Source organism: Apiospora marii, assembly GCF_038362585.1.
Source record: "Apiospora marii strain CBS 49790 chromosome Unknown utg000002l_segment0_segment0, whole genome shotgun sequence".
Classification (NCBI taxonomy): domain Eukaryota; kingdom Fungi; phylum Ascomycota; class Sordariomycetes; order Amphisphaeriales; family Apiosporaceae; genus Apiospora; species Apiospora marii.
The window spans coordinates 98,308-122,909 of NW_027117373.1; the positions used below are offsets into that span (position 1 = coordinate 98,308).

Consider the following 24,602-nt stretch of genomic DNA (forward strand, 5'->3'; position numbering starts at 1 on the left):
GGTGCTTGGGTGCCTTGGGATGTTTGGGGGTGACGAGACGGTGAGCCCAGGCAGATGCGGGCGTTGGGCTGTGATTGGCGTGCGCCTTTCTCGGGCCGAGTGGCTGTCGAGTCTTGGGCGGCAACGAGGGGGTGTCTCTGGGGGTCCTTGCTGACTGGAAGAATGGGGGCTGACTGGTGACTGGGGGCAGGGGTCCACGACCGGGGCCAGGCAAAAACCGGGGTCAGTCAAAGTCACAATATTGCGACCCCCCCGACCCCTCACTGCAACGTCTCCGATTGGGTCGATTGGGCCAGTGGCAGACCATGTTCCGGGCGAGCTGCATATCTACATCAGTTCCCAAACGGGTATGGCCATGTGAGGGATGTCAGATTTGGGGGCTGTTTTCTCGGGGGGGTGGGCGCCCTTTTAATAGAACGCGCACCGTCGTCGGTATCGCGTAGCCGCCCTGGAGCTGAACACCTCCTCTCCATCCACACACCCCCATCCCTCATCATAGCGTTGTTGAACCACTGCACTGACGATATATCGAGCTGAGCTGTACTATTTATCATAATCACAACATGGGGCCGCATCAAGCGCGACAGCGAGGCCAACAACACAGTTATGCCCGCACCTTGCCGACGAGCGCAGGCTGCAACAACCGGCATATTCCACCTTCGTATCCTGCCGAGCATGGCTTCGAGCTTGACGCCAACGGCATAATGTATCAGCAAACCCAGGCCATGAACGGCCGACCGATCCTCCCGTATCCCGATACCAGCAGCTCCGTGCCAGATAGCAGCATGTTCGGTGGCCAATATTCGCAAACTCCCTTTGACTTTGCAACAACACAGCAACCCGAGTGGGATCCTCACGGGGTCGCATCTTATTATGCTCTTTCGAATCAGGCATTGCCGCTGGACGACGAATTTAACCTGGCCTACCCCGTCGACCCTCTCATGCAGCAAGATCGGAATAGCGCCGGGATCCAGCCGGACGGTAACGTGCCTTTTGGCGGCTCAAGCAGCACCACGCACCGTCCCATTGCGCCGGCACCAGCTCCTCAGATGCCCCACCACACAGCAAACGTCGCTGCAGCACCCGTCGGTTCGGATTGGCGGCCTCAGCAGCTGCAGCAATTCCCAAATGAACCCGGTGCACAGCAGCAGCAGCAGCAACATCCACTGTTACGGCAACAAAAACCGATCAGAGTGGACGTCTCCATCTTCCCCAACGAGGTGGTATACGACGAGCAGGGTCGCACGTTCCAGGCCTATCGAGAGGACGGGTACTACCTGCCCAACGACCCCAAGGAGCAGGACCGACTGGATTTCCAACACAATGTCTACAAGCTGCTGATCGAGGGACGGCTATATCTGGCGCCCATCCGCGACCCGCGCCATGTGCTGGACCTGGGCACGGGGACGGGCATCTGGGCCAACGAGTTCGCCCAGGCGCACCCCAAGGCCCGCGTCCTGGGCACCGACCTGACCCTCATCCAGCCCACGCATCGGCCGCTCCCGCCCAACGTGTCGTTTATCCAGCAGGATGCCGAGGAGGACGAGTGGAGCGTCCCGACGGGATTTGACTTCATCCATGTCCGGGAGCTCTACATGTCCATCAAGGACCACATGAAGATGTTGAGAAACAGTATGTGCTTTCTGCATTAGACAACTTGTGACATGGTCTCTACTTTTCAGGGGGCACGGAGAATGAGGGTGGTGTCCCTTTTCAGTAAGTAACTAACCAGAGAACCTTTGCAGTCTACAAACACCTCGCCCCGGGCGGCTGGATCGAAGTGCAAGATGTGCGGGTCGCCTTCCACTCCTACGACGGCAGCAGCGCCGGCTCGGCCCTGGAGCGGCACACGCAGCTCTTCGGGGAGGGCCTCACGCGGCTGGGCCGCGACATCACGGCGCTGGACCGGTACCGGACGATGCTGGCCGACCTCGGCTTCGTCGAGGACACCATCCGCGAGCACATTGTGCCCCTGCCGTGCAGCGACTGGCCCGAGGGCGCCGCCAACGCCCACTACCGCCGCGCCGGCCAGTTCCAGACCGTCAACATCGCCCAGGTCGTCGAGTCCGTCACGTGCAAGGTCCTCGCGGTGGCGGGCGTGTCCAAGAGGGACAACCAGCGGCTGGCGGGCGAGGTGCGCGCGCAGCAGATCGGCGGGCAGGTGCGCGGCTTCTGGCCGTTCCATGTCATCTACGCCCAGAAGCCCTGGTGACAGCGCCCGGCGGGGATGGGTACGGATTGAGACGGTAGTAGTAGTAGTAGGCAGGCATTACCACCGGGGAAGCGCATCCGCGTGGGGGAGGAGGTGATTCGTAAGGCGCAGGTGTTCGTAAGGAGTTTGGCGTCTGGCGTCTGTCGCTTGGGCGCATGGGTTTGATGAAGCGCACCTCACGTAGCATCAAGAGCAAGGACGAGGTTCCACTTGCACACAAGCGTTCCATTCGGATGTGACCTGGTAGCTCCCTTTAGGGCCCACCCTCCATCAACAGACCTCCACATGACTACTGCTCGATGCTGGAGCACTGCGTCTCTACCGAAGTTTGCTCATTGCCGGATATCTCGTTTCTTCAACGCTGACAGCTGTCTTAATCAGCCCAGACGACGAGCTGCATACTGCTTTCGGTCGTTGATCGATGAGCTTATCTGCACAAGCCTGTCGCTGAAATCGTATTGATCGTAGCGTTCCCACTCTTTGTCCAAAATCATCCGGAGACCCCTGGTCGCGGCTGCCAATGGCGTCGCTTGCCGATCATGCAATGTAATGTTACCGGTACAGTTGGCGATTTGGATACGAGGAAGTGTCTGCAGCAGGCACCTCGCCAAATGACACATCAAACCCCTCGAGTCTTCAGCGGATTGAGAAGCTGAACCGAAATGACCAGTGAATGTCGCGAAGAGAACCATGAAGCAGTGTTTCAATTGATTCTTACCCTGTTACGACAGCAAGTAAGCGGGATAACTAATGTGCATATTGATGGGCACCTTACCTTTGGTATTAGGTCATTCCGCGACAACTTATCTGTGGGCCGGCGAGATTGACGATTCCTACCTGTCTAGCACAAGTCCTGAAGCGTTCTAAAAAACCATTAGCAGAGAACCTCGAGAAACATCTCCCCAACTTCAGCCAGACATCCAAACATGTTGGTCGCATAGAGAATTGGCGATGGCATGAGCGAGAGGCAGGATGGACGTCGCACTCGGCCCGATAATGCCTGGGCCCAGCCATACCCAATCGGCGACTGGGCCCCAGTCTCCCTTGCACGGATTCGGACGTGCTTCCGGTAAAGGTGGGTATGAATGGCGCCGTTTCGTGCCTGTCAATCACATGCAGGATGGGGGCCACGACGACCACCATGCAATGGATTTTGTCGTCCCACAACCACGACGACGAATTGATTTCGACCACCACGCAAGCGAACAAATCGGACAGCAGTATCTGGGCAGAACTTCGACTTTGCTGTTTTCTAGCGAGAGCCTGTAGGGCCAGGATTGTGCAGGCAATTTTCGTAACCAGCTGACAACAACTGGTGTGTGGCCGCATCTACACTCCCGCCTTGCGCCTCCTCCTTTTCAGAGACCAGATTCCAAGGGTCGATTCACGGGCCATGTCTGGAGCATGACCGTAGAAACCTCACAGACAATGGCGGCACCAGTGGCTGGTGGCAGACAGGCCGCCGAGATCATCCTCGCGGCCGACCCCAAACTCAAGATGGAGCTCATCAGCCCCGACCGCGAGGTGACGGGCAACTCGATCCTCGAGGACGACTCCATCGAGATCGACGGGCGCAAGTACCAGGGCTACAAGGAGGACCGCTACTTCCTGCCCAACGACCCCGAGGAGCAGGACCGGCTCGACATGCAGCACGCCATGATGACGGCGCTGCTCGGCAACCGGCTCAGCTGCTCGCCCAACGCCCACCCGGCCAAGGTCCTCGACATCGCCACGGGCACGGGCATCTGGCCCATCGAGTTCGCGCAGGAGCACCCGGACGCCGAGGTGGTCGGGACGGACCTCAGCCTGATCCAGCCGGCCGTCGAGTTCCTGCCGCCCAACGTCTCGTTCGTCAAAGAGGACGCCGAGGACGACGAGTGGACGATAGACAAGGACTTCGACCTCATCCACCTGCGCGCCGTCTACACGGCCATCAAGGACCACGCCAAGCTGATCCGCCAGATGTTCGCGCACCTGGCCCCCGGCGGCTGGGTCGAGGTGGTCGAGGCCCGGCCCGAGGTGCTGTCCTTCGACGGCACCAGCGTCGGGTCGGGCATCGAGCGCTTCGGGCAAATGACGGCGGCGGGCCTGACGCGCCTGGGCCGCGACGCCTTCGCCATCACGCAGTATCGGCGGCTGATGCGCGAGGCCGGCTTCGTCGACTACCGCGAAGAGGTGCTGCCGCTGCCGACGAGCGGGTGGCCCCAGGAGCGGCGCTACAAGCTGGCGGGCCGGTACCAGGGCGCCAACGTCAAGCAGGCGCTGCTAAGCGGCACCATGCACCGGCTGTTCCGGGCGACGGGGCGGAGCGAGGACGAGATCGGCCAGGATATCGCGCGGGCGGTGCAGGAGATTGAGTACAACTACGTGCATGGGTACTTCCCGATACATGTCGTACACGCTCGGAAGCCGCCATTGCAGGAGTAAAGGTCTAGATACGGGCAGGTGAAGTTGGTCAATTGATATTATGCGACCAATGCTATTTCATCGAACATCCCAGTGTTACGCAGTATAATGCGATGTTTCGCGAACCAGTGCTACAGCTTCTGTTTCGGGTGCCAATCAAGCCCAGATGAATGATTGAGTCATGACACAGCTCCCAAGAAGCCACCATCGAAATACAGCAACCGGTTCTGGATGCAGAGAATCAAGCTGCTCTGCACTTTCCATTTCTAATTTCTACTGACCAAGAGCTTTACCAAGGTCATTAGTCCACGTACCTTCCCTCTTATACACATCGTAACTTCCCTTCTAGAACGCAACTTCCCGCAACTTCCGACGTCTTTGTTTGAGTCTGTGGGCATCAAACTGTCGCTGAAACCAATCCAAGCCCATCAATTGGCTCATTCAGAGACGCGCCATCGCTGAAAGACAAGCCCACATTCTCAATCGTCGACCAAAAAGGCGAGCCTCTCACATCATGCCGCGTTGGTAAGTATCCTTAAACTTGCACCCCTCGCCTCGCCGTCGTCATGCTCTCCTCCATGCCCACCGACGACAGGCGACGCTCTGCCCCGTCCCTCTTCACCCGGCTGGGCCTCTTCAAGCGCCAGCCCAAGCCCAACACCAAACAAGTCGACTACCGCTCGCGATGGCCGACCGTGACCACGCTGGTCGAGCAGCGCTCCGACTCCTGCTTCTCCAAGAGAGACCCGACGACGAGATCGCTCCACAGACCGGCCAAGGTCAAGGCGCTCGAGACTGCCTCCGTCCCGCTACGATGGCTGCACCACCGGCTCGAGAGCGTCCAGGACCACTTGGACCACAGCATCGAGGTGGCCGAGGCCAAGGCCCTCAAGCGGGCGACGAGCATGTCCGAGAAGCCGACGAGACCGGGGGAGAGCACACACCCGTACGACACCGGGGTCGAGGCACAATCCCCGGAGCCTACCGAGGAGGACCGCCATCCTCGTACTAACGACTCTTCTACTGGCACTACTGGCACACTCCTCAAGTTTGAGACCAACATCACGGCGAAACCTTCCCCGCCGCCGCCGCCTCCCCAGGCACAGAACAAGTGGCGGCTACCCTTTACAGGCGCGGCCAAATCACCCCGACCATCGTCGGAGCATTCCCATGTGCACACCGACGAAGAAGACATTGCAGCTGGCGGGGTACCACAGTCTCAGTGGAAGAGTGCCAAGACCCGGCGACCCACCACGTTCCCCGACCGCAAGGCATCCTCCGCTGCTAGCACCAGCAGTCGCCGGCGTTCGTCGGGCGGCGGCAAGAGAGTCGGAGGAACCCACCCCCATGCCTCTACTACCAGCAACACCCCCAAGCATTCGCCCGAGCCGTCGTCGTCCCAGCATCACAAGAAACAGCAGTCATCGCACCACCCAAGACGCGAGTCAGTCGTCAGTGCGACCAGCAGGAGGTCCTCCCCCAGAACGGTTACCCCCAGTCAATCGACGGAGCCGGCAGCTGCATTGTTATCACCATCACAGCAAACCGGGAATCGTATCAGCGACCAGTTTGCCCAAGCTGTGGCTTTGCTTAGCCCACAGTCGCGGAGCCGCAGGACCAGTGGCAATCGCGGCATGGAGCACGCGCAGCCGCCGTCGCAGACGCAAGCGCAGCAGCAGCAGAGACGCGATGGCCGGAAGGTCTCGACGGCCAGTCGCAGTCGCACGCCGGGTGGCAGCACCTCGGCCAGCCGCACGCCGCAAGAGCAGCAAGAGGACCCCTTGGGGATATCAGCAGGAACGGCGGCTTCGTCGACATCGCCCCCGAAATGTCTCCGAGGTCGTTCAAGTCGCCCAAGTCGGGGGCGTTCCGACACCTCCTTAACGTGGTCAAGGGCGGGGTGCCGCCGAGCAGGGCTATGAGCCCACTCAGCATGAACGGGGACTGAGGTCGGGGTATTGGAAACGTGGTATGCGACTACCTATATACAAGTGTGGAGTGTGTTGAATTACTTGTACAATACAGTAATGGCTGGCTACCTGGTTAGTGGGAGAGACCCCTGAAGGAATCCCGTCGCTAGCGGGGCCCCAGTGGACTGGAACAGTAACGAGATCATGGTCGTTTCGCCTTGGGCTGTGGGAGCAGAGAACCGCTCCGAACATCGATAGAAAGTAGTTGTATCATAATAATGGAGTTTTCTGCTCAATGCATGCACGACATCCTTTATGCCGGCGAAGTCGTCATTGGTTCGGGGCAAAGATGATGAATGACAAAAAGGAGAGAGAATGTTAACTGTAACACATGGCGATGCGTGAATTTACACTCGGGCGCCTCACCTGGATGGGCAATCCAATAGTTGAGTTGGCCAATGAATGCAATTGACCGCCAGAAGCTTGGACAAGGCAATCCAACCTCTTGAGCTTTCTTTAGCAAATGCTCCGAGGCGCGGTAGCGAAACCGCCGTCAGGAAACGGGCGGAGATGGACTGGCCAACGACGATGATAATGAGAGACAAGCTTCTTCTAGAAACGGCACTACGCCCTAGCAGCGTGTCTCCAGTCTTTGGTGACGTAAGAAATCCGCCCGATCCGGCTGGTGCGGGCAGTTTTCCGCAGGGGCTCACTGCAAAATTCAGGCGACGGAGCAAGGGCTAATAAAAGTTGCGAAGCTCAGATGGAGATTCACAGTAGATCCGACCATGTAACGTAGGGATGTAGGTACGACAGAAGACTCCACCGCGCGCGAAAAGCTATGTGAGACCCGGCCAGCCTCCCAGCTTGGGGATTTGGGCTGACAAATGCGGTCAGATCGTGAAGCAGAGTGGTCAGCAGCATGCAGCGCCGGTAGTAGTAGGTAGGCCATGTACGACGACCGGCAGAGAGGCCCTTGCCAGTGATGCTATAGGCAGCGTGGGCAGATAAGCAAGCTGTAACCTTGAACGCCCCCTCTTTTGTTTCCGATGGATGCAATCCTGGATCTCAGTCAGGACCCTTTAAGCAGGCGGCTTCCTCATCCACCCTGACGTTCCTGAAAACTTCTTGACCTTTTCCAATCGACTCTTTTCTCACTGTACTACAAACACCAAATCAGACATTGAATTCTGACACTCCCAATTGACCTATATTTCATCACACCTCGTTATCCATCATGGCCTCCAACGCTCCCGCCAAGTGCTGCACCGTCGGCGTCAAGCATGAGTGAGTGAACTTTTTACCCCGCCATCCTCCCGTTTCGTCATTGCCACCACCCTCGACGAAAAACAGATTGCCTGCATTCTCGTTGCAATTGGAAATGCGCAATGGGCTCCAGAGGCCATTGGAACGGGTGTCGTCTTGGAAATAAGAGACCAATGATGTCATTTGAGCTGGATCCTTTGCTGGATATCCTATGCTGGGCAAACAGCTTCACTTACAGCGCTACTCGGCGCCAACGTATACCCAGAAACAACCTGCTGACGCTACTCCAGCGGCGAGCCCACCGGCACCACCTTCAAGGTCGGCAAGTACGAGGCCTACCTGGCGACGCCGCCCGCGGGCGTGGCCCAGGCCAAGGACACGGCCATCCTGTACCTGCCCGACGTCATCAGCATCTGGCAGAACAGCAAGCTAATGGCGGACCAGTTCGCCGCCAACGGCTACCTGACGCTGATTATTGATTTGTTCAACGGCGACGCCCTCAGCCTCAACCGCACCGGCGACTTCGACTTCATGAGCTGGCTCACCAAGGGCTCCACCGGCGACAACCCCCACACCACCGAGGCCGTCGACCCCATCGTGGTTGAGGCCATCAAGTACCTGAAGGAGGAGAAGGGCGTTAAGAAGCTCGGGGCCGTCGGCTACTGCTTCGGTGCCAAGGTATGTCCCTATATCTCTGCTCCCCAATATGTTACGGTGCTAACACCCCCAGTACGTCGCCCGCCACTACCCCGACATCTCGGTCGGCTACTTCGCCCACCCCTCCTTCGTGGACGAGGAGGAGCTGGCCGGGTTCAAGGGTCCCCTCTCCATCGCCGCCGCCGAGACGGACGAGATCTTCCCGGCCGACAAGCGCCACCGCTCCGAGGAGATCCTCAAGGCCGGCGGCCTGCCCTACCAGATCAACCTCTACAGCCAGACCGAGCACGGCTTCACCGTTCGCTGCGACGTCTCCAAGAAGGAGCAGAAGTTCGCCAAGGAGCAGGCCTTCCTGCAGGCCGTCACCTGGTTCAACCACTGGCTGCTGTGAGCGGTGGAAGGAGTATAAGGCGAGCTTTGAAAGAGAGTACATAGAAGATATCGCTACTGATTATGTTGTTGGCTGGGCATGATGTGCATCGTTGATGCAGCCCCCAGACTTGTCAGTACGCCAAATAAATGAAACAAATAAAATATTAGCTCAGTAAATGCGCAGATTGAGACCCGTGACTTCGATTCCCTGTCTGACTGACGATGCATAGTATGGCAGATGGTATACTGGCTAGTTTTCATGAACATATTATATGCAATTATGCCTCATCCCCACCCTCCACCCCAGCATCCGCCCCTTTCTTCTCCCTCTCCGCCAACAACTGGCTCTGAATCCCCCTGCGCCCGTCCACGTGCTGCGCCCTCTCCAGCTCCCGCTCCTCCTCCCGCAGCACCGCCCGGCCGTACTCGAGCTGCTTCCGCTGCCGCCGCTTCTGCTCCTCGACCGCCTTCTCCCGCTCCCGCAGCGCGTCCTCACGCTTGCGCCGTTCGGCCCGCTCTTTGCGGCTCGCCTCGTCGTCCACGGCCTCGCCCTCCTCGGGCGGCGGCGGCAGCGTCTCGATGTACGCCTGGATGAGGGGATCGCGCACGGAGGCCTGGAGGCTGACGTAGCGGATGTCGGACAGCAGCTGCGACGGCAGGTTCTCGGGCGGTGTCTTGTTGTTGAGGTCCTTGAGGGGCACGCCCCGCAGCAGGGCCGACAGGTCCTTCTTCTGCGTCTCGAGCGGCAGCTTCAGGCGGGCAATGTAGTCGCGGTACAGCTTCTCGCGCTCCTTGTCGGCCAGGTTGGTGTCGCGCAGGGGCGGCTCCTTGCGGTATTTCCGTCGGAACTCGGCCCAGTACAGCTTGGGGTTCGCCTTGGCCTGTAAAAAGGCGAGGTACGGGATCCGGGGGTCTTTCTTCTCCTCCTTGGCGCGGCGCTCCTTGGAGAGCTGGATGTGGGCGCGGCTCCATCCCTCCCAGACCTCGCGGCGAGTCTTCATGTTGGGCAGGACCGTCCAGCGCGGGTCATCGACTAAGCTGGACCCCTCGTCGATCAGCTTCTCCCAGGGCGAGAACGGGTTCACGCCGTGGTCGGCCAGCAAGTCCTTGAAGAGCTCGCGGGAGTCGCTCTCGGATATCTCCAGACCCTCGGCGCCCTCGGGCCAGGCGTCGGGGTCGCCGTCGTCGTATTCGCCGGGGTCGAGGCCGTAGTCGGCGCCCATGGCCTGCAGCTGGGCGGCAAAGTCCTCTTCGCTGAACTCGACGGGTCCCTGTTCTTCCTCCTCTGGCTCTTCGGTCCGTTGGCGTTTCGACTTGTGCTCGCCGTCTTCATCGTTATCGTCGTCGTGCTCGCCCTCCGAGTCGGTGACTTCGACCTCTTCGTAATCGGACCCTATCTCTTGTTGCTCTTCCTCTGCCTCTTGCGCTTCGGCCATCTCAGTGTCGCCATCTTTGGCTTCGGTCGTCGGTTCCGCGCTCGCGCTCTTATCTCCCGTGGCCTTGTCTTGGATGCCCTTGATGTCTAGCTCGATGACGCCCTTCATGACCTTCTCGGGTATGCGCCAGTAGCTCGCCTGCTTGGTGGGATTGTAGACGAATCGGCGTCCATATTTGGTGTATACCAGCACCCAGGGCTCGCAGCCGGGGATCGGGACACTGGACTTCGGCTTGTCCCGCGGTTGCGGTCGTGGTCTGTCATTGCCGCCGCGACCGCCTCTGCCTCCAAAGCCGCCGCGTTGGTTCTGTTGGTGTTGGGGAGGAGCGTTGAACTGTGCTTGCCAGGCATTCGCAGCCGCCGGATTGGAGAGGTTGGGGATCGCGGAATGTTGTAGGAAGCTCGCGTTGGGGTTCGCGCCGGCGATTGGCGGAGGTGGTGGTGCCGGCGAGGCGATTTCGGTGAGCCCAGGTCGTTTGTAGGTCGACTCTTTCGTCGCGGCATTGTAGTAGTAGGTGTGCCCGGTCGGCGCCTTGTGTTCGGTCCATCCTGGCGGCAGAGGAGGAGGGGCGTTGCCCGAGGGTTTGTGTGTAGACCGGAGCATGGTGTCGTTGGCAGCACAGCGCGGCGTGGGCGACTTTTTGGGGGTGTGTAGTTTGGCTGAGAGCTCGCAACGAGAGCTCGGAAAGTTTGACTTTTGGTGATGCAACAAACAACTTTGTTGACCTAGGTGAGTGCTAGTGGGGCACCAATGCTTGCACGGCTAGATGAGACATGCACCAACTAAGATTACCTGCTATCAGTTGATGATGTACCTTTCAGTCTCTTACAGAATCAAGAGAAAAGATAGCTGAATCTATCCATATCAATAGATTCTATTATCATGAAATTTGTTCGTCGACACAGTAAACGAGCTGCCTTCAGATGGAGCCAAGCTACTAAAAGATGTTTCGGTAGGCCTTGGCCCGCTAAGTGGCTAGCGCCCAGCTGAGCACCAGAAAGGGCCAGCTTTCCCAAGTTCCAAGCGCGCAGCTACGTCGATCTTCCCGTCATTCGCACCAGGCACGCGATCCCCATGTCTTAATTTCCAACAGCCCACTCTTTACCACCACTTATTAGGTCACTGGCGGCGCACCCACGAACATGCTCTGGAACATCTTCAAAAGCATTCGTCGACGGTGACTTGCAGCTATGGCGCCGTCAAATGGGAGCAACGCCGCCACAGGGGGGATTCTGGGCGCCCTGGCCCGGTTCTGGACTGTAAGTGTGCCGATGCGGTTTATAATTCTGTCTATCTACAGCAGCCCCCTGAAGTACGAACAAGCAACTGACCCCCCAATGTGCAGAACTCCTACGCCCCCGACTACACCGGCTTCGCAGCCCTGCTGACGGCCTACATCGTGATCGCCCTGCTCGTCGAGCCCTTCCACCGCATGTTCTCCATCTCCGACCTGGCCATCTCCTTCCCCCACGCCGAGGTCGAGCGAGTCCCCGTCTTCATGAACGTCGTCTACGCCGCCTTTGTCCCGCTGGTCGCCGTGGTCCTCGTGAACCTGTCGACGCGCGCCTCGTTCCACAAGCACCACACCACCGTCCTCGGCCTCGCCATCGCCGTCATCCTGACCAGCTTCCTGACCGACGTCGTCAAGAACACGGTGGGCCGCCCCCGCCCCGACCTGCTCGCGCGCTGCAAGCCGAAGCCGGGCACGCTCGAGCACACGCTGGTCGACTTCACGGTCTGCACCGAGACGGACAGCCACACGCTGCACGACGGCTGGCGCTCGTTCCCGTCGGGCCACAGCAGCTTCAGCTTCGCGGGGCTCGGCTACACGGCGCTCTTCCTCGCGGGGCAGCTGCGCATCTTCCGCGACCGGCGGGACCTGGGCCGGGCGCTCTTCTGCCTGGCGCCCCTGGTGGGCGCCGCCATGATCGCCATCAGCCGCTGCCAGGACTACCGGCACGACGTTTACGATGTGTGCACGGGCTCGCTGCTGGGCATCACCGTCGCGTTCTGGAGCTATCGGCGCTACTGGCCGCGGCTCTCGAGCCGGGAGTGCGACGTGCCGTACCCGGCCCCGGGCTCGGCCGAGGAGCGGGAGTGGGAGGAGCGGAGGGGCGGCGGCTGGAGCCGCGTCAGAGACGAGGAGGACGGAGGGCCAATCTTGGGTCGGAATGGTGCGTATGAGATGGCAGAGCTGGGCCGCCAGAGCACAAGATAGCTAACAGAAATGCAAATAGTGGATTGATCCTTCCCTGCCAGACCGAATTGAGTTCCGACTTTCTTGAACCATACTAATCGAATACGACGTAAGCATAATACACGACTTGCTTCTATATATGCTGGAGGACATGATTTGGTTTATGCAATTTTACTTTGGCATACAGAGGAGCGGAGCAGTGGTGCATTGTGTACTTAGGGATGGCATTTTAGGGGCATATATACAATCTGATTTCATTGCAATATCCTTGAGAGGTCGATTGACTTCTTTTTCAAGATCTGTTCTAGTTGTAACGTTGAATTGCATTGTTTCTTTGCAAGTATGTGTGTTTGCTACAGTGTAATGTGCCGGTCCCTTGGCAATTGCTTTTGATCTTGGCTTCGACTCGACAATCCCGATCCTCTCAACTGGTTGGATGGCACTAATGCAAGCACTCTAGCTTCGAGTTTCGAGTGCAAGCAGTGGAAGGCGACTATTGTTGCTTTTTTGCTTGCTAGGCTTGACCGGGGTGGACAAGTTGCAACCAGCCAAGTTCACCTCGCCTTCACGACCCCCCATAAAGATTTGTATGGGGCCCTGTGAATTGCTGTGCCGACGGCCATCACCCCACCCTCGAACCCCAGCAAACAAGCACGACAAGCCACTCGACTCCTGTCCCTGAAAAACTGCCCAGGTCCAGAGATCTCCCTCGGTGCACAGATCGCTGCTGTTAGTACCTGCAAGCAATCCAGGTCATTCCGCTAACAGACGCTATTGGCAAGGCGAGAATTGGCTGTGACCTGCAGCTTCAGGACACGCGAGACGGCTTGCAGCAGTGGCACTTGGAAACCACTTCCACTCCCCCCAATTGAACACGCCTTGGACGCGCCAGAACCATCACCACCAACCAACCTGACTTGGTGTATTCTGATCTGTCAGGTTTCTGCCTGTCACCGCAAGGTACCTTGGAATGTTTGCTTGAGCATTTCACTTGTATTTCACCCATTTCACGTCCGCTCGTTTCTGGTATTGTCGCCCATTCATTTGTACAACACATCACATCTCCAGATTGCCTGCTCAGTAAGTTTTTCCTCCCTCAATTGCCACTGGCGCCGCCACCCAGTACCTTGCACTAACATTTATATCAGCTGGTTGCAAGGCATCATGGACAACCCTCACTTTGCGGTCAAGAGGGAACGTTATTCCTCACCGTCTGCGCCCTCAGAGAAGGCCGCCATCAGAGCAGTTCCCTCATTGCCACCTCCTTCAATGAGAAGCATGCCGCCGGCGTCAGCGGTTGGCGGACCTGCACGATCTCAGTTCCTTCGCTCAGAAGCGCCCCCTGCGTCGTCAGTTGGAGGACCTGCGCGATCTCAATTCCTCCGCTCAGAAGCACCCCCTGCCTCTTCCGTGGGAATCCCCCAAACGCGAAGCCAGTTTCACCGTTCGGAAGCCCGTATGTACCTGCTTCCCTTTTTTTTCCCTTGTCGGCTTCAGCAAACTGACCATCCCACAGCTAGTTATGAGACCCGACAGAGTGAAGCTGAAGATCCGCTCATGATGGAGATGCGCGTTCGGCAGAGCGTACGCAGCAACAGCGTGCCCTCATCACACGACGATATGCAGCAAAGCTTCAGTCACCACAGCTTCACGGATATCGGCGCCAAGCTGAAGGCCTGCAACGACACGGTCGGAGAGCTCCAGCAGCTCGGCATACAGCATGTCGCAGAGCTGCCCGAGCTCGTCATGGTTGGCGATCAATCCTCTGGCAAATCGAGTCTTATGTCTGGTCTCGCCGAGCTCAACCTCCCCCGCTCTGGTGGCGTCTGCACACGGTGCCCCATTCATATCCGCCTGAGTCGGAATCGAGAGCCTGTCTGGCAGTGTACCGTCTCACTTCAACTGGATTACGATTACTGCCCGACTGGCCCCATCCGGAAATCGGACGTGACCAAGGCCAACCCTTTCCCCCCTTGGGTCAAGAAGCCCCACCGCGAGACCCGGAGTTTCAAGACCATCTTCGACAAGGCAGAGATTGAGGAAGTCCTTCGCTGGGCGCAGGTCGCCATCCTCAACCACAGCCGCAGCTCCGAGCTCTTCGTCCCCGGAGAGGGCGCCTATGCTAAGGAGACTCCCCTGGAGGATGCGGCCACAGAGACGGAGGCACAGTTCTCGCCGAACATCGTGGCGCTCGAGGTCAAGGGACCAAGTCTACCCGATCTCAGCTTCTACGATCTCCCTGGTGTGTTTTTGGCACCTTCCAAGGAAGAGGATGAGTATATTGTACAGGTTGTGAAGAACTTGACCAGCCACTACGTCCGCCGCGAGCGCGCCATCATCATGTGGGCGCTACCGATGAATCACGACCCGGAGAACTCCATCTCGCTTGGGATCATCCGCGATGCCAGAGTATGTCTTTCCCTACTCCGTACCTTCTTGGCAACCCCACTCATACTAACCCGGTAACAACAGGCTCAAAACCGCACCATCGGTATCATGACCAAAGCCGACCTGATCCAAGACACAGCGTCCTGGCTTGCCATCCTCCGAGGGGAGAAGCACACGGTTGGCCAAGGTTACTTCATTACCTCCCGCCCGCCGGACGAGGCGTTGGAGAGTGCGGCGAAGTGGGAGGAGCGCTTCTTCCACACCGGCCCGAGCGATTGGCCTAATGAGTTCAACAGCTTCCTGGACCGGTGCGGAGTTGAGCTGTTGACCGAGTTTATCTCCCGACGCCTCAGTGACGCATTTACCCAAAGTCTGCCCTCGATCAAGCTCAAGATCAACGAGCGCCTCCGGGAAGTCAAGCATCGACTCTCGGAGCTTCCCGAGCTGCCTCACAACGTCGAACACGAGGTCAAATCCAGCCTGCTGCGGTTCTACTCGGAGGTCAAGGACGGCATCAAGGACAACACCTTCCTGTCCGAATGGAACACCCTCAACAAGCAATTCCAGGCTTGCCTCACCAAGATGAAGCCGACCTGCCTCGTCAAGGATGACGACCCCCCGCCCGTCATTGACCTGAACATGTCGGATGATGACACCTCATCCAACACCATGGCAGATACACCAACTGGCCGAAAACGAGGTCGGCCCAGTGACTCGACCATCCGCGGCACGCCTTCGAAGCGTTCTCGTGGTGCGGCTGACATGTCTCCTGTCAAGCCAGAGAACGACTGGCCAAGGGGTATACAGTCCATGCGCGCGACACCAGTGCCAACGCCGGTACCGAACGAGGACAGGTCCCCATTCCGGGAGTTCTACAACCTCGGCAGACAAGGTCTTAGCATTATCTCGATCCGCCAGGAGATTCAAAAGTGTCAGACCCCCGGAATGCCGCCCGACGTCATCCCCCAGAACGTGTACGATCCCCTGATCCAGAAAGCCATTAAGAATTGGCATCCGGCACTGGAAACCTACCGGCAACACACCATGACGCTGTACCAGAATGTCATCTACCGCGCTCTCGAGACATCGATGCAGAGCTTCATCCGGCGCAACATCTACTCCACGTCGCGCGAGCACCTCGGCTCCTTCATCGCCGAGGCCGCGCAGCTGCAGGCCGCCAAGCTTACCGACCTGTACTGGGCCGAGATGGAGGGCATGTTCGTCACGGACGAGGAGACGTACACGCGCTACAAGGAGCAAGAAGAGGCGGTGCTGCGCCGCGCCCGTAACATGAACCGGCTGCGAGTCGCAGGCTTCGCCTGGGATGTCCAAAACGGCAACAGTGAAGAAGACAAGGCGAAGCAAAACGACTTCATCCGCAAGCACCTGCCGCGCCTGGGGGACGACCCCTACTCGGCCGAGATCAAGGTCGCCGCCGTCGTGCGCGGTTATTATATTGCCGCCTCCATGCACTTTATGCGGAGCGTAGCCATCAGCATGAATGCGAATCTGCTCAAGCCGATTGCTCGTCGTTCCTTGGACCTGTTCCTCGACGAGAAGCTGCAGATCAGCGAAGCAGGTAAGCAGGGTTCTTGTTATTCGTTTGCCTTAATCCCACACTCTCTCCCCTTTCCTCTCCTAATCCCCCACTTACCCCATCCTTTGCTTTGCACGACATGAATGCTGACTCGGTTTCCCCTGCTCTAGGTCGCGACGATTCCATCTACGCCCGCCTGATGGAGGAAGACGACACGATTGCTGCCCAGCGCACTCAGCTGCGCCGCGAGAAGAACAAGCTCGAGAAGGCCATCGACTCCATCAACCAGCTCGAGATCAGCGGCGGCGGGGCCCGTCGCCCCTTCTACAGTGGCGGAGCACTGGCCAGCGACACCGTCGACGAGGATAGTGTCATGGGCGACGAGGTTTGAGATGTCTGTGTTTCTGCCTTCTATTGTAGGAGATTTGGTCTTGATGTGTGCCGATAGATGGATTGGTTTGCTTGTTACTTGTTGCAAGGACTGGATTGTTTCGCGAGAGAGCGTGCGCGCTTGCAAAGAGAGGAACGTTCGTGTTTTGTTGATGTTGGTCAGCACAGGATCTGGATCAAGGAGGGGCCTTTGGTTACCCCCAGGCATCTTACTGGCAGGGACTAGGTTATGTCTTTCGATGCAGATGGTCCATGGTCAGGGCTACATGCGCGTGTTTGGCTAAGGCGGATTTTGATTTTGAGCAATGTTGCCAGGAGTAAGGGGGCAGAAGGGTCGAGAAGAACAATCACCCGGAAAAAGTTTATGCATGTATGATAGAGGTTTACGATGAGATCACGTAGCTAGTTAATAGGTAGTTGTACGCATGTACACGCTCTTGAGGTTTTGCCAGAGCTAATTGACCCCCTCTGTCAGTAGCCAAGCTTCCAGGTTGTCAAAGATTGCCATGTTAATCGGGATGGTGTTACACCTGTTATTCCTTGTTAGTAACATCTCAATCATCCATCTCGACATATCGCCACTTCAATTGATCAATGGGGTAATCCGACGCCGTCGTGACCTCCCACGTCTCCCCCGGCATGATGTCGAACCCGTTATCGCTCAACGGGGCGACCTGGGCTACTTCGCTGAACACGAATCCCTTGACCGGCTTCTTCACCGTTACCACGGCCGTGGACTTGTCCGGATAGCTGACCCGGACGCCGCGGTCGGCGAACCCGAGGTACTTGATGGGATCGGGCCAGGAGCAGTCCGACGACACGAGCTGGTCATTCGCATCGTGCAATGTGGCGTGTATGACGAACGGGTCTGCGTTGGCCGGGTTGAAAGGGGCGCGACTATCCTGTTTCGCCGGTGTTTCCACGCGCGCATCGTGGAGGATCTCGGCGGTGCCATTGCCGAGACGAGTCGGGACTTCCTTGACGATGGCCTCCACCACCTCCTCCCCTGTCTTGACCGAGACGAACTTCACTGTCAACCTCATCGCCCCCTTGTCCCCCTTCTGCTGCCCGTTGCTCGCCACCCACACGTCGTAGCGGACGTCGTCTTCCCAAAGGGCTCGCATGTCGATATGACTCGTGTCCCGCTGCCAGAGCTCATCCGCCGGCCGCATCGTCCAATCACGGAACCGCCTCTGCGCGCCGACGACGACGGGCCGCATGGCGCGCTTGATGGCGTAGTAAGCCGGCTTCGGCACACCATAGTAATCGACCACAGCCCAGGATACGGTCGGCCAGCAGTCGTTGAGCTGCCACACTAGCACGCCGCCGCACCTCCGGCCGCCCTCCCGGGTGCCCCACTGCCGCCGCCAGGCCCTGTACGCGCAGCCCACGGCGTCGGCCTGCATGACCTGGCTGAGGTGCGCGAACCCCTCCCAGTCGCGGCGCAGCCGAAAGTTCTCGGAGACGTACGAGACGAGGCGGCGCTCGTGCCCGATGGCCTTGTTGCGGAAGTCCATGGCCATGCTGCCCGGGTACCGGTCCTCTTGCCGGGTGATGCACTTTTCCAGCGTCTCGAGGTGCGGGTACGCCTCCATGCCGAACTCGGACACGAAGCGGCCGCCCATGTCGGGGAGCTGCTGGTAGGGCTGCATGGTGCCGTGCCAGACGTTCCACTGGTGGATATCGCCGATGGTGGGGTCGACCTTGAGCACCGTCGACTTGCCGTTGCCGAAGGGGGACGAGGGGTGGTAGGGCGTCCCGGCCGTCTCCGTCGCGATGACCTGGGGCAGGAGGTGCTCGTAGATGTAGCGCGCCGGGAAATCCGTCTTGAGCCACGACTGCGGGTCCTCGTCGTCGTCGGGGTCGTACTGCAGGCCGTAGCGCTCGACGAGCTGGTAGTCCTCGTTGTTGCCGGCCCACACGACGAGGCTGGGGTGGTACCGCAGCCGGCGCACGTTCTGGCGCGCCTCGCGCTCGACGCTGGCGAGGTAGGCCGGGTCGGCGGCCGGGTAGCTGGCGCAGGCGAACATGAAGTCCTGCCAGACCAGCACGCCCAGCGCGTCGGCCGCGGCGTAGAAGGCGTCGGGCTCGTAGACGCCGCCGCCCCAGACGCGGACCATGGTCTGGTTGCCCTCGGCGGCCCGCCGGATCCAGTCCCGGTAGGAAGTTGCGTTGTCCGGGTGGCGCGACAGCTCGTTGTCGAGGGGGATCCAGCAGCTTCCGCCGGCGAAGACGTCGACGTGGTTGAGGCGGAAGTAGAAGGACCGGCCGTGCGCGTCGGGCTCCTGGACGAGATCAACGCGGCGGAAGCCGGTGGTTTGGGAGATGCTGTGCAGTGTGTGGGTGCCCGACCGGGCGACGGCCCTGACCGTGTACAGTGACTGCGGCCCGTACCTATACTCGCAGCGTTAGTACTATCGAGAAGGAATGATTGGAGCTTTCCGAAAAAACGCTTACTCCTCCCATGAGACAATGGGGAAGCGGGATGAACACTGGAATAAGAACGAATGAACACTGAAATGGCTTACCCTCGTGGCCACCAAAGCTGGACTTCTCGTAGCTCAAATGGTGTCTTATAAAGGTTTCTTTTATCGCCAGCCACATTTAACCTCGTGGTGGACAATTCGACCTCCCCAGTCTGATTGTTGACTATCTCCACATAGAGCTCGCAGTCCCCCACCCCTTCTGCCTGGACCTGGACTGTACCGTGGACGCGCTTCAAGTCCGCCGAGAGCTCGTACATCACCCGCAGCCCCTCCAGCCGGCAGACGTACGTCTCGAGCGTAATGGGCTTGGTCGGGCCGCAGCTCATGATGATGGGGCCCCAGTCCCAGCCCCAGTGGTACTGCGCTTTCCGCACCGGCCCGCGCGAGATCTCGGTCTGGTGGACGATGAACCGGTGTTCGGGGTGCTGCTTGACCAGTTCCAGCCCCTTGAGGCGCGCCGACTCGAAGACGATCTCCAACGTGTTTTCCGGTCGCAATGTTACGTGGACCCGGTGTTGGATGAACATGTTATCGCTGGCCAGGATCAGCTCGTCGTTTAGGTAGACTGATGCGAAGGTATCGAGCCCCTGAAAGTTGAGGACTGTTTTGATTCCCTGCCCCTGCTCTTGCCCCTCATCTTGCCCCAGCTCTGGCCGATTGAATGTTGTACGATAGGTCCAGGTCTCGTCGCCGATCCAGCGCACTGCGAGCTCATTGAAGTCTTGCCTGTATTCAGGGGCTTTGCCGCTCCGTACTAGGTCCCGATGGATCTCTGTCGGAGGGTCGCCTGCTTCCAGCCATCCTTCATTCGATAATCGGTGGCCCTGTTTGAAAGTCCATCCTCGGAGGGGTATGGAGCTGAGCTCGCTGGTGGCCTTCGCTGACATGAAAGTGATTTCAGTTCTCAAGAGTTGGAAACGAACGGGTTCCAGATTGTAAAAAGCTAGAATCGAACAGAAAAGGAATAAACTTCAGTTTTCCGTCTTAGAAGAAACACCCCAGTGTGTGTTATGGTATTAGGTGTGACCAATTGTGACCCAAGCACATGCATGCACTCAAAGTTGCTCATTGCAGCGTCGCACCACATCCCAACGTGCATCACTTCCCCGATGCGGGGTCCTCTCCCCGACATCCCCGACGAAGGTCAACTATGTCGCCTTGGAGCCCGTTTATCCGTTGCCGATCTTTAGATCCTTCTCACGTCGGGTCAAAGGCTGCCGAAGATATACGTAGCTTATCATAGCGAAAGAAGGTGAGCGATAAGATGGATGTAACGTGGGATACTGGAATCTGGGGTCGGCATGGATCTGCGAATGCGGGGGAGGGTCAATCGTTTAGAGATGCATGCATGTCAGCAATAGCAATGCTTGTCCGAGTGGCATATTACAGTCATGTACTTCCTTCCAGTGTCTTTGGGGACCCTGTTGGTCTTTTAAAACGCATACAGCAACGGCCTGTCCAAAGCCCTGATTGAAACACCAAGCTTCATCACGCCATGGCTTGTGTAGCTGGCACCAAAGATGCGCAACCCGCGGGATACGCCGGTGAGCGCTCCCTCAATGACGATGGCAAGAAGATACTGGAAGAAGGCGAGGTCGAGGGCGTCAATACGGCCTTTGCCATGATCATGGAGAAGCACAAGCCCAACCCCTGGGGAAAGGGCCACCTCCAGCTGTACATGCTGGCGACGGTGTGCTTTCTCAACTCGACAATGAGCGGTTCGTCTCGTCCATCCGCTTTCCCATTACTCCCTGTGTCTGCACCCTCGCGAATGGGTAACTGACTTACCCGGGCATCTGTCAGGCTTCGACGGCTCCCTCATGGGCTCCATCAACGTCCTCGACAACTTCACCAACTACTTCGGCCTCGCCAAGGACGGCGCCGCCTCTACCGGCATCGTCTTCGCCATCTTTCAGGTCGGCCAGATGTGCGCCGCCCTGTTCGTCTGGGTGGCCGACTGGCTCGGACGCAAGTGGCTCATCTTCATCGGCGCGGCCGGCGTCGCCATCGGCACCGTCGTGACGGCCACGGCGACGAACCTGGGCATCTTCATCGGCGGCCGTTTTCTTTTGAGCTTCTTCGCGCAGATGGCCTGCTCCGCCAGCCCGCTGTACCTGGTCGAGGTGGCGCCGCCGCAGTACCGCGGCACCCTCGCGGGCCTGTACAACACCTTCTACTACTTCGGCTCCATCCTGGCCACCTCGGCCGTCTACGGCGCGCACAGGCACCTGTCGCACACCGACCTGGACTGGCGCCTGCCGCTGTGGCTGCAGATGGTCTGTCCCGGCATCGTGGCCGTGCTGATCATGTTCTTCCCGGAGTCGCCCCGGTGGCTTGTGGGCAAGGACCGACACGAGGAAGCGCGCGCGTTCTTGGTCAAGTACCATGCCAACGGCGACCCCAACCATCCGCTCGTCGATCTCGAGATGTCGGAGATGATCGAGTCGCTTCGAGTCGAGCCCATCACCGAGTGGCGCAACTTCTTTGACCTGCGGGTGCTGGTCCGGACTCGGGCGAGGCGGTACAGGACGATGCTCAACGTGGTGTTCGCGTGGTTTGGGCAGTTTTCGGGAAACAAGTAAGCTCTTTCTAAAATCACAAGCCCCGTCTCAGAGCAACCTTCTTTGTTATTTAGAATGATATTGGGAGTCAGCGCTTACATGGAAACAGCGTCGTATCCTACTACATGCCCTACCTCCTCGACAATGTCGGAATCAAGGACGCCGACACGAAACTGCTACTCAACATCATGTACGCCCTCGAAGGCTACATCTTCGCCACGGCGGGCGCGCGCATGCACGACATTATCGGCCGCCGCAAGATGCTGCTGGGCGCCACGGCGGGACTGATCCTCTCGCTGGCCGTCGCGGCGGGGACGGCGGCGGGCTACGAGCAGACGGGCAGCCGGGCGTCGTCGTCGGCGTCGATCGCGTCCATCTTCGTCTTCGGCGCCGTCTTCGCCGCCGCCTTCACGTCCATGCAGCCCATCTACCCGGCCGAGGTCATGAGCAACGACATGCGCGCCAAGGGCATGGGCACCTACAAGATCTCCGGCGGGGCGGCGGGGTTCGTCAACACCTTCGTCGCGCCGATCGCGCTGAGGCGGGGGCGGTATTGGGTCTACGTGTTTTTCGTGTTCTGGGACTGCTTCGAGTTCGCGTTCATGTACTTCTTCTTCGTCGAGACCAAGGGGCTCACGCTCGAGGAGATGGACGACATCTTCGAGGCGCCGAGCCCGCGCAGGGCCAGCACGCGGAAGAGGCGGGTCAGGGTGAGGAGGCTGGACGGCGCCGACGGCGAGGTGATGGACGAGGTTGTGGCTGGGGAGAAGTAGCCAGGACAATGACTGTTCTGCAAGGAGGGCAAGCCTTATCTAGTGACTTAGGTTTATGTTTCTTAAAGACAGGTGAAAGGAATTGTGCCCATATAATTATACGCTGAATTCGATTATGACGGGTTTCGCTTGAACTTTAAGGGGTCGACCAGTAAAATCCAATCCGAATCCCAATTTAGAATATGAAATACCACGGCTTTGCACATACTTCGACATCTCCGACTCGCATTAAACATCATATCCGATGATGAATTTGCCATTCAGATCTCTTGTACACACGTATATATATTCTATAAATCCCAGCATCGTTGTCTTCGCCATTTTTTCTACCTAGACCGCCTGCATCTCACAAACAAAATGGACAAAATGGACAAGATGGACACGATGGACAAGATGGACGACATGGACAACATGCACGAGATGCACAGGATGGACTTGATGCTCCAGATGGACAAGATGGCCAAGAAGAACCAGCCAACGGAGCCACCTAAGCCGTGGACGAAAGCAATGTCCCTCCAGGCCGACTCCCGCTTCATGAACTTACCCGTGGACATACTAAGAGTCATTGACGATTACTTGCCGTCGACATCCGCCGCGCCACTGAGGGTAACCTGCCAAGCCGCCCTAGGCGTCTTCTGGCCCAAGTGGCCTCTGCGCCCGCACGAACGGGTAGAACTCCGCCGTCGACTCGAAAAGGACCTCGGCGCGAGCCACTACTTCTGCAGTAACTGCTACCACCTCCACCGCTACTCCCAGGACCGGCCCGTCCGGTTGGGATGGCCCGGAGCCTCGCCGCCGTGCAGGAGCTGTTCCCGCCCCGTCAAACAACTCGCGGCCTGGTACTTCAGCTTCCACCACTTCCAGCTCGTCATGAACGAGCACCGCTACGGTCCCGGCCTCGGCTTGCCCGCGGCGTCGGTGCTCAAGGCGGGGCAGCTCGGGTCGTGGCACATCCAGCCGACCGTCGCCGTGCTCGACGGCCAGTGCTTCGTGTCGGTCCGGTACGACCTGCGCCTCGACGGGACACGGCAGGCCAACTGGGCCGCCATCTACGAGTCCGGCCCGGGCCTGCGGTTCTGCAAGCACATCGAGACCTGCCGCGATATTTGGAAGCGGCAAGACGGCAAAGGAGAAACGGGGCTTGCACGAGCTCCGGGAGCTCCAGGACTGGTTCTTTTCTTCTTCTAGAAAGGGACAGGGAGAGAAGACACGGCTCGACCGCCAGGGCAGCTGCCGGGACTGCCTGACCGACTACACGTTCGAGATGGCGCAGCGTCCGAGCCCCCGCGCGGCGGGAGAGGGGGAGACGGTGGAGATCAAGATCGTCACGTACCTCCAGCTCGGGGCTTGCCGGGACCCGGAGGACTGGATGTGGCGGGCCTTTGCCTCGCGGGAGCGCGTCATCAACAGGGACTCGCCGAGTATGTTTGGCCCATGTCCAAATGCGTTTCGCCTGTTTCCGCCCGGCGGGGTGAAGGCGCGCTGGGACACGGGGCACGCGGTGGAGGAGATCACGACAGGGCTGAAGGCGATCACGACGGGGCCTGAGGTCGATGCTCGAGCCGACGCCGGGGTGTAGACGGGCTGGCCTTTGTGGGCTGGAGGGTCTTGTGTCGGTGCCGTGTTAGCACGACGCATGAGGCCCGATGAGCCCCCCTGGACTTTTCTAATTGAAGACGGCTTTAGTTCCAGCAACTACCTCTCATACGACATTTATTAATATAAAGTTAGATTTCGAAATAATAAGTTTAAAAGAAAATGAAAAAAAAAAAAAAAAAAAAAAAAAAAAAATTGAAAACTCAACCCTTCATACGGTCATGCCCTCTTTTGCTTCTGAATTGACTACTGCGCTTCGTGCTCGATGAGATGTTATTGTCGTCGGTGCACCCTACCCCTTTTCCCTTGTCCATACCAGCACTCTCAGGCCCCAGCATCCTCCCCGCGTTGCCACCGTACCGTGATCGGCAACTTCCATCGTCGTCGTCAGTCCCATTGCCCCCATTATGAATTA

The 24,602-nt window shown here is 58.6% G+C and overlaps 10 protein-coding genes across 10 annotated transcripts; 8 read left to right on the top strand and 2 right to left on the bottom strand.

Moving 5' to 3' along the window:
* Positions 1–563: 563 nt before the first annotated feature.
* On the top strand, positions 564–2,212 carry PG985_001716 (uncharacterized protein; the record flags this gene model as incomplete). Its single annotated transcript, XM_066821485.1, has 2 exons — positions 564–1,632; positions 1,746–2,212. The coding sequence occupies 2 exons, from the start codon at positions 564–566 to the stop codon at positions 2,210–2,212; spliced, it is 1,536 nt and encodes a 511-aa protein (XP_066688917.1).
* A 15-nt stretch (positions 2,213–2,227) lies between these two features.
* On the top strand, positions 2,228–4,639 carry PG985_001717 (uncharacterized protein; the record flags this gene model as incomplete). Its single annotated transcript, XM_066821486.1, has 2 exons — positions 2,228–2,231; positions 3,654–4,639. The coding sequence occupies 2 exons, from the start codon at positions 2,228–2,230 to the stop codon at positions 4,637–4,639; spliced, it is 990 nt and encodes a 329-aa protein (XP_066688918.1).
* Positions 4,640–5,184: 545 nt separating this feature from the next.
* On the top strand, positions 5,185–6,566 carry PG985_001718 (uncharacterized protein; the record flags this gene model as incomplete). Its single annotated transcript, XM_066821487.1, has 2 exons — positions 5,185–6,069; positions 6,213–6,566. 2 exons carry the CDS (start codon positions 5,185–5,187, stop codon positions 6,564–6,566), a joined length of 1,239 nt encoding a protein of 412 aa, XP_066688919.1.
* Positions 6,567–7,765: 1,199 nt separating this feature from the next.
* PG985_001719 (dienelactone hydrolase) lies at positions 7,766–8,842 on the top strand (the record flags this gene model as incomplete). The annotated part of the gene is made up of 3 exons (XM_066821488.1): positions 7,766–7,815; positions 8,085–8,472; positions 8,525–8,842. 3 exons carry the CDS (start codon positions 7,766–7,768, stop codon positions 8,840–8,842), a joined length of 756 nt encoding a protein of 251 aa, XP_066688920.1.
* A 259-nt stretch (positions 8,843–9,101) lies between these two features.
* On the bottom strand, positions 9,102–10,862 carry PG985_001720 (uncharacterized protein; the record flags this gene model as incomplete). Its single annotated transcript, XM_066821489.1, has 1 exon — positions 9,102–10,862. The coding sequence occupies one exon, from the start codon at positions 10,860–10,862 to the stop codon at positions 9,102–9,104; it is 1,761 nt and encodes a 586-aa protein (XP_066688921.1).
* A 587-nt stretch (positions 10,863–11,449) lies between these two features.
* Positions 11,450–12,477, top strand: PG985_001721 (uncharacterized protein; the record flags this gene model as incomplete). Its single annotated transcript, XM_066821490.1, has 2 exons — positions 11,450–11,518; positions 11,605–12,477. The coding sequence occupies 2 exons, from the start codon at positions 11,450–11,452 to the stop codon at positions 12,475–12,477; spliced, it is 942 nt and encodes a 313-aa protein (XP_066688922.1).
* A 1,539-nt stretch (positions 12,478–14,016) lies between these two features.
* On the top strand, positions 14,017–16,772 carry PG985_001722 (interferon-induced GTP-binding protein Mx3; the record flags this gene model as incomplete). The annotated part of the gene is made up of 3 exons (XM_066821491.1): positions 14,017–14,865; positions 14,929–16,423; positions 16,552–16,772. The coding sequence occupies 3 exons, from the start codon at positions 14,017–14,019 to the stop codon at positions 16,770–16,772; spliced, it is 2,565 nt and encodes an 854-aa protein (XP_066688923.1).
* A 553-nt stretch (positions 16,773–17,325) lies between these two features.
* Positions 17,326–20,144, bottom strand: PG985_001723 (carbohydrate-binding module family 35 protein; the record flags this gene model as incomplete). Its single annotated transcript, XM_066821492.1, has 2 exons — positions 17,326–19,099; positions 19,381–20,144. The coding sequence occupies 2 exons, from the start codon at positions 20,142–20,144 to the stop codon at positions 17,326–17,328; spliced, it is 2,538 nt and encodes an 845-aa protein (XP_066688924.1).
* Positions 20,145–20,752: 608 nt separating this feature from the next.
* On the top strand, positions 20,753–22,591 carry PG985_001724 (Lactose permease 25; the record flags this gene model as incomplete). Its single annotated transcript, XM_066821493.1, has 3 exons — positions 20,753–20,975; positions 21,061–21,835; positions 21,928–22,591. 3 exons carry the CDS (start codon positions 20,753–20,755, stop codon positions 22,589–22,591), a joined length of 1,662 nt encoding a protein of 553 aa, XP_066688925.1.
* Positions 22,592–22,948: 357 nt separating this feature from the next.
* On the top strand, positions 22,949–24,170 carry PG985_001725 (uncharacterized protein; the record flags this gene model as incomplete). The annotated part of the gene is made up of 2 exons (XM_066821494.1): positions 22,949–23,761; positions 23,790–24,170. The coding sequence occupies 2 exons, from the start codon at positions 22,949–22,951 to the stop codon at positions 24,168–24,170; spliced, it is 1,194 nt and encodes a 397-aa protein (XP_066688926.1).
* Between the last annotated feature and the right edge of the window lie 432 nt (positions 24,171–24,602).